The 12,944-nt window shown below is 40.0% G+C and overlaps 1 protein-coding gene across 1 annotated transcript; it reads left to right on the forward strand.

The window, feature by feature from the left end:
• The first annotated feature begins 1,348 nt into the window (after positions 1–1,348).
• Positions 1,349–2,683, forward strand: LOC107479250 (uncharacterized). The gene is made up of 2 exons (XM_016099399.1): positions 1,349–1,428; positions 2,071–2,683. Exons 1-2 carry the CDS (start codon positions 1,349–1,351, stop codon positions 2,681–2,683), a joined length of 693 nt encoding a protein of 230 aa, XP_015954885.1.
• The last annotated feature ends 10,261 nt before the right edge of the window (positions 2,684–12,944 follow it).

Genomic DNA, 12,944 nt, shown 5'->3' on the forward strand with positions numbered 1-12,944 from the left:
TGCGTGTGAGAAGAGGATTTCAAGGAAGAGTTGAAGTCAGAGGACAAAGCATCTCCAAAACTCCAACATATTCCCCAGTGCTGCAAATCAAAGTAACATTGTTCCATCTTTTATCAAATCCAGTAATTTCACTTTTAATCCAAATAACCTTGTTGACATCCTAACTAAGATTAATAAAATAAATATTAATTGCTGCAAACCAATAATCCCTGTGGATTCGACCCTTACTCACGTAAGGTATTACTTGGACGACCCAGTACACTTGCTGGTTAGTTGAACGGAGTTGTGAATTCAACCAGTGCCATGGTCAGTTGAACGGAATTGTGCAAGTAATCAGTTAGTTAAATTAGTTCTCCTTGGCACATGCCAAGGAGCCATTAATTAAGGATCACAATTTCGTCCACCAGCAACCCCCCTAATCCACCAGACGAAGGGGTAGCTAATAACAATGGCCAGCCTCAAAGGAGAGTTCTAGCCTCCTACACCTTCCCCAATGCAAGAAACTATGGAAGCAGTATACTCACTCCAAATTTTTATGCCAACAACTTTGAGTTGAAGCCTCAACTTGTTACATTGGTGGAGAACAACTGTTCTTATGGAGGAGGTCCCTTTGAAGATCCAAATCAACACCTAGCTATCTTTCTAACGATATGTGACATAGTTAAGACAAATGGTGTACACCCAGACATCTATAAGTTACTGCTATTTCCATTTTCCCTGAGGGATAAGGCAACTCAATGGTTAGAAGCATTTCCCAAAGAAAGCATCAACAACTGGGAGGATTTAGTGAGGAAATTTTTGGCTAAATTCTACCCACCTCAGAGGATCATAAGATTGAAGACAGAGGTGCAAACCTTCACCAAAATGGATGGAGAATAACTTTATGAGGCTTGGGAGAGATACAAAGCCTTGATTAGGAAGTGTCCACCAGAGATGTTCAATGAATGGGACAGACTTCAGAATTTCTATGAGGGATTGACTCTAAAATTTCAAGAGGCCCTCTCAAGAGGCCTTGGATTATTTTGCTGGAGGTTCAGTGCAACTAATGAAGACAGTTGAGGAAGCTCAAAATCTAATAGACATTGTAGCCAATAACCAGTACCTCTATGCTCATCAAAGGCAACGCCAACCAGCTCCAAAGAGAGGCGTGTTAAAACTTGAAGGTGTGGACACCATCTTGGCACAAAATAAGGTGATGCACCAACAAATTCAACAACAAATGGAGATGATGGCCAAGAGGATTGATGGTCTTCAAATTGCAGCAGTAAACACTACAAATCAACCATCACCTACATGGGGACAAAATGAAGAGAGCTATGAAGAGCAATAGCCTAAGCAAGTCCGATACATGCACAACCAAGGAGATGGACAAAATGAGTTTCATGGAGATACCTACAACTCATCCTGGAGGAACCAGCGCAATTTGAGGTGGGGAGACAATCAAAACCAGCAGCCTTGGCAGAGAAACTCAAACCAGAATAATTCCAGAAACATAAACTATCAAAACCATCAAAACAATCAACCTTAACCCAACTACTATCCACCCAACAACCCATCCGCTAACCAAAACAACTATCATCCACCATCTACATCCCATGCTCAACCACAACCACATCAAGAAGCTCAAAGGATCTCCAACTTGGAGATGATGATGGAGAAGATGATCAAGCATCAAGAGCTGGCCAATTAGAACTATGAAGCTTCACTAAGAAACCTGGAGAGGCAAATTGGACAAGTGTCCAAGCAAACAATGGCTGAAAGACCAACCAGTGAACTTTCAAGTGATACCATTTCCAACCCCAAAGAAGAATGTAAAGCAATCTAATTAAAGAGTGGAAGGCCCCTGAAGAATGACAAAGAAGCTAACAAGAAGGCTGTGGAGAATGATATTGGCAGCAAGAAGCAAGTATGAGAAAAAGACAAGCAAGACCAAGAGGAGTCCGAACAGAAGGAGAAAGAGCTCCAGGCTTCAAAAAAAGAGAAACAAATCATGAAGGAGCATCCACAATAATAGAAGAAGGTAGAGAAGCCATATACTTCTTCCCTTCCATATCCTCAATGGTTTAACAGAGAGCTTAAAGACCAACAGTTCCCCAAGTTCCTAGAAGTTTTCAAGAAGCTGGAAATCAATATTTCACTTGCTGAAGCATTGGGGCAGATGCCTCTGTATGCTAAATTCCTCAAAGAGCTCATCAACAAAAAGAGAAGCTGGAATGAAAGGGAAACAGTGTTCTTAACCCAAGAGTGTAGTGCAGTAATCCAAAAAGGACTTCCACCAAAGCTCAAAGTCCCTGGGAGTTTCTTTCTGCCTAGCACCATTGGCAATATGTCTATCGATAAGGCATTATGTGATTTAGGATCAAGTATAAATTTGATGCCCTTATCTATGATGAGAAAGTTGTCTATCGAAGAAGGGAAACCTCTAAAGATGACCTTGCAACTAGCTGATAGATCAATGGTGATCCTTAAGGGAGTGGTTGAGAATCTCTTAGTTAAGGTGGGGAAGTTTATTTTCCCAGCGGACTTTGTGATTTTGGATTTGGACAAAGAGGGAGGTGATTCTATCATACTAGGAAGGCCTTTCCTAGCAACAACAAGGGCCATCATTGATGTCGAAAAGGGGGAAAGGACTTTGAGAGCACATGATGAGAAGATCATTCTAAATGTCTTTAAAGAAATGTAGCATACTGTTGAAGAGAACAACTACATGAGAGTTGAAAAGGAAGACTTGAACTGGAAGAAAAAAGCCAAGGAGGCACTCATCAGCTCACCTTTGAAGCAAAAGATAAACAGTGGAGAAGAAAAAGAGGGTGAGGAACATGTGAAGGCTGAGAAAAGAAGGCAGGAAGAGATTGAAGATTTGATCAATGGGAAGAAAGTCCCTGACATAAAACCTACCACCAAGAAAGAAGAGCCACCGAAGAAAGAAAAAAAGAGCAAGAAGAAGGTTCCAAAAGGGTGGAAAAATAAAAGAATCCCAACTGAAGGGTTCTCAAAAGGAGACAAAGTGCAACTGATATATCAACAATTAGAGACAGGCCCACAAACTGATGATTATTACACTGTCAATAAGATACTCTCGTTAGAGCATATAGAGATTGATCATCAAGGCACAAGAAGAAAGCTCACATTGAGAGGGGACAAGTTGAGGCACCATAATCATCAGCCACCCTAACAAGGAACCAAAGTCAAGCTAATGACAATAAAAGAGCACTCCATGGGAGGCAGCCCATGATTTACTGTTCTTGCTTTTGTTTTACTTTCAAAAATCAATAGTTTTTGTAGCATAAATTTAAGCTCTCATGAGTAGATTTAATCACTACACACATCATCTTGAAGCATATGTTTGATTCCTAAGTTTGGTGTGCCTAAAGGCACTTTAAAAAAGCTTTTCAAGCATGCTGATCATATGACCATTTTAGGATACCTACTCATTCATTCTATTTAAGTATATGGACAAATATTAAGTTTGGTGTCTACATATGCTATGAATTTCAAGAAAAATCACTTTTGCTCAAAAGCTCAAATTCATGAAATAGATAAACCATACATTGCATCATTCAATGAATTTATTGCATTAAGGTAGAAAGTAAAATGTTCCTTGTAATGAATATACTAATTATGATAAGCATTCATTGGGTTTCATCTGAGTCACCTAGCAGAAAACAAGTTTGGTGTTCACCAAAAGTTGTTCAATCTCTAAGGGGCATAGTTGGTTATTCATAAATGAGGAACATATAGCACGTTTTGTTTTTCTTTATTACTTTTCACTTGATAAACACCACCGTACCAAATTCAAATTTTGAGCTTACCATTGCCTTGATTCAAATGGATAGGTATGAAAAAGATTGAGAAGAAGACAAAAGAATGCATGCAGGAATGGGTGTCACAAGGGGGAAAAGTGAGTCACATGTGCTTGGGAATTGTGTTCTCTTGGAAGCAAAAATCTATAAGGTTTAGCACCTAAGAGACCGAACCATATGCCCAATGAAGGGGTGATCCTTATCATTACTCACCCTTACATGCAAGCCGTTCATTCCCATTACCTCAACAATGACTTGCTCAATCCTCACCCTTCATTGCAACATAACCAAACCACCAATTCATTATTTTTCTCCAACAATGCCTTCCCGTGCTATAAATCAGCCAGCAACACCTCTTAATCTATTTGCTTTTGTTTTATTCATACATCTTTCCCAAACAATTTACAGTAGCCCTCTCTTACCCAAACTCATCACACAGTACCCAACTTCTTCTCCCTTCCATCCTAAATCGTACTTTAACCAAGGATGCCAAGAGATTTAAGTCTCAATTTCATGAATCATGATATCATAAGTTAATGGAATCAAAAAAAAGTCATTCCAGAGATGGATTTCAGATTGAAAGAAGGAGAATACCCATCATGAGAAGAATAATAGTCATAGAAAGGAGATGGGAACTCCTATGTGAACCTCTCACATACATAAGTGCAACCATGATAAGGGAGTTCTATGCAAATGTTGTGAGGTCAAGCAAGACCATCCCTCCCTACAAGAGCTATGTTAGGGGGGTTGAGGTAGATTTCAGCCCATCATCCATCATGAGAGTGTTACAGATAAGAGTAATACCCTATGGAGAACCCAGCTTTAATGAAAGAATGATGGGTGAGAATGATCCCAATGAGATACTAAATGGTTTATGCTTTGAAGGCAAAAGCTGGGAAAGGGACTCAAAAGGGGATCCAAGCCACTTAAAGAGAATTGATCTCATACCTGAGGCCAAAGGTTAGTATGAGATAGTTAGAAGATCTATACTCCTAACTTAAAATACATCTGACGTCATAATAAAGAAAGCAATTCTAACATACTGCATACTCAAAGGAGGAAAAATGAATATCCCACAACTCATAGCAGATAGCATCCAAGAGATGGCTGAGGATAGTGGCAAATCAAGTAGACTTGGTCACCCAAGTACTATTCTAAGGTTGTGTAATAGAGCAGGGGTACTCTTTGAGGATGCAGATACAGATCAAGTAAAAGGAAGCAGAGAAATCACCAAGCAAAGAATGGAAGGTGTCACTGACACCCATGAGGAGAGAAGAACTCAAGGAAGAAGAAGGAGACCACAAATGGAGGAGGGACAAGCTTCTAGTGCAATGGACTTGAGCCAAATACAAAGAACCATTGAAGAAATGTCTCAGCAATACATGAAAGCCCAAGAGCAACAGAAGAATTGGCAGCTGAAGATGATGGAACAATAAGAAAACTTCCAGATGAAGATGATGGATTAGCAAAGGACTTCCAAGCAAGATCCCTATAGAGGCAAATGGAACAAGTAGCTCAATTTCAAGAATCATTTAACAACCTGTTCCAACAACAAGCTAAGCAGGAAAAGTACATGCAAGATTTTCATCAATGGATAAACATATATCACACAGCTGGAGAGGCTAGGCAGGTAGACCGAATGGAGTATGACATAGACACTCAATCAAAGCTAAACTACTTAGTCGATGGTATGCTAGTGGTTAACCAAGAGATCAAGCCATATCAAGAGTGGCCTGAGCTAGAAGCAGTACAAAGAGAAAGGGCTAGAAGAAATTTAGAGAGAATGGAGAAAGCATTACAAGATGCTGGACTATGGGAAAAAGTGAATCCATCTCGATTCTCCCTAGAACCGTTTGAAGAACAAATGGAACAAAGAAAGAAGAAGAAGCAGGATCCAAAGAAGAAAGGAGAATCCAGCAAAGAAAAAAAGCACAAACATTAGAGGTGGTGGAGTTTCTTTTATAGTTTTAATTAAATAAGGATTATGCATATCTGAAACATGATATGCATCCAAATATTTTAAGTCTACACTTTCATGTCTTAGTAGATTTCTTATTAGGATTTGCATTATGCTTGTTATCACTCATCTACACTAAATTCTGTCTTGTTTCCCTTTTGCATCAATAAGAGAAAATTATTGAAATAGAAAGTAATTGTCCAATGTGGTAGGAGTAAAAAAAAAGTCCAGTGGTGATAATTGCTTGATTAGATGATAAGCTCAATAATAAAAGCTGCAGAATAGAATGTCATTTGTAGTGTGAACTCAGTTGCTGCTATGAAACCTTCAATTAATAAATATCCCTGGAGAATGAGGAAAAGTAAGAAAAGAAAAGCTAAGAATTAGCAACAAGAATGAAAGAAACAAATAATAAGGCTAGACACCAATAGCTTGGACCTTAGGACATATGCATGTGGTACTGTTTGTACTAGGATCTGCTTGGACAATTAGGTTCTGATGAGTATTTTGAAACTTGGTAACTTGGATTAACTAATCCGGGATTACCAACTGAAAGTCCATTATCAAGAGCAACCTAGTTATAAAGAATTTAGTGACCCAAAGAGGTGCTGGGCATCAATGTCCCTAAGAAGAATTGTAAACCAAGTGCCTGTACTGAAGAGGTATTGAGAAAAAAATTGAGCCAAAAGGCTGCTGCAACACTTGACACTGAGCTGCCATTAAGAAATAAGCTTTTGAAGTAAAAGAAATAAGGAAAAAACTAACAAGGATCAATACAAAAACAAGGAATTATAGCAGCAACTCTAGTGAATCCTTAAGGAGACATTTCATATCTGACAGCTAAGAATAATTGAGGTGCATTTTGTCTGCATAAAACCCCATGAACCAAATTTTATTACCTGCTAAATAAGGACATATATGCTTCTTTGTTTTATTTCATTTCTTCTCATGTTTAGTGCTTGCTTGGGGACAAGCAAGATTTAAGTTTGGTGTTGTGATGACAAGTCATCTTATGCTAGTTTTACAAGCATTTTTCATTTGTTTCATTAGGTTTTATGCACTTTCTTGCACAATAAGTAAGTGATTAGAGTGTAATTTCATGATTATTTTGAGTCAATCAAACATCATTTATTTTATACAAAATCATTAGGTCTATGCAAGAATTAATTGGTTTTATGAATGATGTAAAAGACCTTGTGATTTTGGTGAGACTTTGATTGCTTGTTTGGTTGCTTTTAGGTGAAGAAATGAAGAAAGGGGAAGGCCAAACAGAAAAGTGCTACGTTCAGAGAAGGAACGCCACGCTCAGCAACACATTTGGAGTAGCGCTTGATTCCAAAGTGAGCGCCACACTCACTAAGCTAACTTTTTCGGGCTTTTCAAGCTTGGAGGCAAAGCTCCTTGCTGTCCGTACACACTAGGAGCACTCACTAAGTTAACTTGGCGCTCACTAAGAGAGCGCTAGTGAAGAAACAAAGCGCTCAATAAAGGCAGCGCTCAGCAAAAGGCACGTAGCGCTCACTAAGAGAGCGCTAGGAAGAAAAAAATGTGCACCAAAGGAGAAAGGAACGTAGCGCTCGTTTAGTGAACTGAGCCTTTCCCTGGAGCAACCAAGCACCCCTGACCCACTTCAAACAATTGCCACTCGGATCCACTTCTTCAAAGCCAAACCAAAAAGCCCACTTGAAGTGCTTAATGACTGAAAATAGAAAATGTATAAATAGGAGAAAATTTGATTTGAGAGAGGACCTTCTTTTTTCTTTTCTCTTTTAATTTTTCCTTTCGAGAATTTGGGGAATTGGGATCAGATCTAAGTTTGTTTTCTGTGTTCATTTTTCTTTCTTTTGTAACTTCTATTTTCTATTTTGGGTTTTGAACTCAGATTGAGGAATTGGACAGAAAATTCTTCTTCTGAGAATCATCTTTTTCTTTTCCTTTTTATAGTTCTAAAGGATCTGATCTTAGTTGTCTCTTTGATTTTCTTTCTTCTAAAATTTTTCATTTCTGTTTTGGTTTTTCTGCAATTTCTCTTCATCTCACACTTCTTTAATTTACTGCACTTTACATTTTCTAGCTAGGTTTTGAATCCCAGTACCTAAATCCCTTTATTCTTCATGCAATTTAAGTTTCCTGTCAATTTAGATTTAGCAATTCAAATACCTTGCACTTTAAGTTTCAGTTACTTACTTTTCTTGCAATTTAATTTTTAGTTCTTTTACTTTGTTGCACTTTATGTTTCTGCAATTTACTTCTTCTGCACTTTAAGATTTTGTCAATTTACCTCCTCCCTTTTATTTTCTTGCAATTTTACTTCTGTTAATCAAGTTTCACTCAAATAATCAAATGTTCGCTTAACTAAATTCATCACCATACTAAAGTTGCTCAATCCATCAATCCCTGTGGGATCGACCTCACTTTTGTGAGTTATTACTACTTGATGCGACCCGGTACACTTGCCAGTGAGTTTGTGTGGAATTATTTTTTTCCCTCATCAAAGCACGACCCAGAAACGGAGCTAGAAGGTCGTCCTAACAAATGATCAAGAAAGGATCCTAACTGTTTCGAGGGTCGATCTCGGATGAGATCTTCTGATGAGGTCAGAGCAGTGGTGTCCGACTTGCTGAATCCAGTGGTGTTTCTGATCCTTGGTCACCGGAGGGTGGTGGTACATGCAAGAGACTCCAATGCTTAAGTTAGCACATGCTTTAGACAGGATTTTGTGTTGAATCATAGTATGAGTTATACCTGGGTGCTCCAGTGTATTTATAGTAGTGTGGAGTGACCTTTAATATAAGTTAGTTATCTTATCTTATCTTTGAGAGAAGCCTCCTCATCTTTTTTAGGCTAGCCACCTTCAAGGTGGGCTACGTCCTTTCGTTTGGGCCTACTTGGGCCTCTACGGTGATTTGGCCGAGCTCTTTAAGAAGAGATCGGTGACGATCCTCCTTAAGAGGTCGATTGCTCCTTCTTTGATCATCCCGGACTATATAGCTCGACCCAAGGTATGAATAATGCCCCTACTCGAGTTCGACCTTTCCCTTGAGGTTGTGTCTTTAGACTTCGACCCCTTTGAGGAAGTCGTGCTCGAGGATTCGCCTCTGGTCGATCTCTTGTAGAATTCCTGTTGGGTTTGCCTTTGCTTGAATGTGAAGCGTTTCTTTCTTTCTTTAATTATAGCATGTGTTGCGCTTTCTTGGGAATGCACGATGGTTTTTAAAGGCTCATTTAATTTCCTTTTGCCGTTTCTTCTTTTCCCTCTTTGCATTTCATTTTGAAATTAAAGAAGGTTTTACTCTCGCTTTCAGTTTCTTCCTCCCTTTTCTCTTCTTTGCTCTTTGTTTGTTTTTTTGATTTTACGCCCCCGAGCCTCCTACCTCCATTACTTAAAGAGGCGCTCATTGGTGCGTGTTTGTCATTGCTTTTGTCTGAGCAGTTATCGCTCTTGCTCCTTCTTCTCTGCAGGTGAGTATTTCTTTTTCCTTCTTATGCTTTGATAGTCGCTTTTATGCATGCTTTTACTGTTGTATGGTTGCAAAGTTTTTATTTTTATTGAGTTTGCCTTGAGAAGCTTGATTCTTTCTGTAAAATGATTGCATCTTTGTTTTTGATCGACGTTGTGATTTTTCCTGCTGCTCCTATGTGGGCCTTTTAGGTTTTTGTTACTATTGGTAGTTTTGCCTTTGTTACTGAATGTATGAAGAAATGATGGTACTTAGATTAAGCTCCTTGCATGTTTGAGAGTGTTAAGGCTTGTTAGGGTTCCGATTTTTGCGTCGTCTCCTTTTCTGGGTTCTTGTTCTGTTGTTGCCTCCAAAGTGTGCCCCTGGGTTTTGCTGAATACTCCTTGTTTTTGAAGTCCCTGGGGTGCCCTTTTTGGTTGCCCCACCTCTGTGTTGATTGGTTGTTCCTTCTCTTTTTTGATTTTGTCTGAGTTGTTTAGTAGTGTTCCGAGGGTTACCTGAAACTGAAGGTCGATCTCAGATGAGATCTGTTATTGTGGCCAGAGCTGTCGTATCAGACTTGTTGAATCTGGAGGTGCTGGTGATCCTTGATCACCAGAGGGTGGTGGTACCTGCAAGAGACTTCGATGCTTAAGTTAGCACGTGCTTTAGGCAGGATTTTGTGTATAATCAAAGTGTGAGTTATACGTGGGTGCTCCAGTGTATTTATAGTAGTGTGAAGTGACCTTTCTTGAGATAAGTTAGTTATCTTATCTTATCTTTGAGTGAAGTCATCTTATCTTTCAAGCCAGCCGCCTTTGAAGTGGGCCGCGTCCTTTTGTTTGGGCCTACTTGGGCCTCTATGACGTTTTGGCCGAGCTCTTTGAAGAGAGGTTGTGTTGACCAACTTTTATCAGAGGTCGGCCGTTTTGGTCTTTATCCGAACCAGCTCGCCTAGCTCGACCCATGGTATGAACAGTGCCCCTGCTTGAGCTTCGATCTTCCCTTGCGGTCGTCCTTTCCAGCCTCGATCCCTTAGGGGAGTCGTATTCGAGCATCTTGGTCCAAGCTGTACTTCTATTGGCGAGTTTTACGCTAAGTTTAAATACGAAGAATTTTTTATTTTTTGCCTCTTTTGCCGCATTTGTTTCTCTTGGGAATATGCACGGGCCTTTAATGCTCATTGATTGGGCTTTACATTTTGCTCTTTGCTGTTTCTTTTCCCTCTTGTAACTTCATTTGAAAATTAAAGGAGAGGTTTTCCTCTCAATCTTTGCGGATTTTATGGAGGTTGGGTACTTCTCTGTTCGGCCTCCTTTGAGTTGACGTGTGGATTTTCTACCTTTTCCTTTTGGATCATGCCTCACTTTGAGTTTGTGTTGTCTAACCTCTGCTTTGGCAAAGTGATCCTTGCGGCTTGGTGTCCGTGCTTTCATTAGCTTGTCCGACAGTATTTTAGTGTTCTATGGAACCTTTTTAGTTTGTTCGAACAATTTTGTAGCCCTATTCTTGAAATCGTGCCTTCTTTGAGCGGAGTTGTTCCCTTTTTAGCTAAGCACTTTTGAGCCTTAAGTTGTTTTCAACATTTTTGGCTTTTGACTTGTTCTTTTCTCGAAGTCGTACTTGTTTCTTTGGGTCGCGCCTCTTCTTTAGTTGACCCGTACTTACCCGACTTGAGAAGGGAGAAGAGCTCATACTATACATGTTAGTGGAAAGTCGGGCTATATCCTCGGCTCTGGTCTGAGAAGACAAAAGGGGGCAGCAACCTATCTACTTCATCAGCAAAGCCTTACAAAGGACACAGCTGAATTATCAAAAGATAGAGAAGTTTGCTTATGCTGTTGTCCTTACATTTCAAAGGTTATGACCCTATTTCCATGCTTACACCATTAAAGTCCATACTAATCAACAATGAAAAATATTCTACAAAAGACAGACTTAGCTGGGAGGATCCTGTAATAAGCGGTCTAGTTGTCTGAGTTCGATCTAAGATACAAAACTCAGACAGCCATCAAATCACAATATCTCTAAGGAACTTGGATAGAACTATCCCTAAGGTTTCAGTTCCCTGCCTCTAATAATTAGACAGAATATGAAGCTCTACTTGCTGGCTTGAAGCTGTCTAAAGAGATGGAGGCAAGAAAGGTGGCAGTAATAACTTGACAAATTAATGGCACCTATCAAGCTAAAGACTCCAAATGAAGAAATACTTGGATGAAACATGAGCACAACTGGCACACTCTCCTGAATGTGAGGTTCGACATATAACTCATGAACATAATGCCCGAGCTGATGCACTATCAAAATTGGCTAGCACTAAGCCAGGGGGCAACAATAGAAGTCTCATCCAAGGGACCCTACAGACACCATCCATATCAAAGGAAGAAAAAGTACTGACTGTACATACTCAACATCTAGGGTGGATGACTCCCATAATCAACTATCTCAACCTTAATATGCTCCCCAAGGATGAAAAGAAGGCCATAAAGCTCGTGAAGGAGGCACAAAACTATACCCTAGTCCACAATATCCTATACAAAAGAGGGATCTCAACTCCCCTCTTAATATGTGTCTCAACATCCAGCACGAAGGAAGTCTTGGAGGACATACATAGTGGCATATGTGGAAACCACCTAGGAGTTCAGTCACTACCTAAAAAAGTGATCCGAGCTGGATTCTTTTGGCCGACTTTATAGAAAGAAGCTGCCGAGTTCGTCAAAACATGCCCACCTTGCCAAAAACACGCTAATTTCCATGTAGCACCTTCTAAGGAACTCATCAACATCACCTCACCATGGCCATTTGCTAAATGGGGGCTGGATTTGCTTGGACCATTCCCCCAAGCCCCAGGCCAAGTCAAGTACCTCATAGTAGGGGTTAACTACTTTACTAAGTGCATTGAAGTAGAACCATAGGAAACCATCACCGCTCAAAGAAGTCAGAAATTTGTGTATAAAAATATAGTCACAAGGTTTGGAGTTTTTCATTCCATCGCCACAGACAATGGAACACAATTTACCGACTCGACTTTTAGAAACCTGGCATCCGACTTGAAAATCAAGCACTAGTTCACATTTATAGAGCACCCCTAGTGCAATGGGCAAGCTGAAGCTACCACAAAGTCATATTGTCCAGACTAAAGTGTCGATTGCAAGACGCGAAAGGGACTTGGGCTGACGAGCTTCCTCAAGTCTTGTGGGCTTATCGAACCACTCCACATTCCACAATAGGAGAAACGCCCTTCCGATTCGCATAGGGAATGGAAGCATTAATCCCTATAGAAATATCTGAAAAAACACCTAGAGTACTATTTTACAACGAGAGAGTTAACACCCAGGCCCAGAGAGAAGAGCTTGACCTCCTACATGATGTCCGAGAAAGAGCTCGAATTAAGGAGGAAGCTGAAAAGCAAATGATGGCTTTATGGTACAACAAAAAGGTGATCAAAAGGAGCTTCACCATCAACGACCTTGTCCTGGTTTGGAACGACATTGGAACACAGAAGTCAGGTGAAGGGAAGCTAGCTGTCAACTGGAAAGGACCCTGTAAGATAATAGAGGTTCTAGGTAAAGGTTCTTATAAGGTGTCCGACCTCTAAGGACAGGAGCTCCTGAGGTCTTGGCACACTGGTAACCTAAAAAGATACTACAGCTAAAAGCCTTGTACCTAGGTGCACTCTTTTTCCCAAAAAGAAAGGGTTTTTTAATGAGGCACCAATACAAAGACTAGGGGCACCCAAGCCTT

Source organism: Arachis duranensis, chromosome 3 (genome assembly GCF_000817695.3).
Source record: "Arachis duranensis cultivar V14167 chromosome 3, aradu.V14167.gnm2.J7QH, whole genome shotgun sequence".
Taxonomy (NCBI): Eukaryota; Viridiplantae; Streptophyta; class Magnoliopsida; order Fabales; family Fabaceae; genus Arachis; species Arachis duranensis.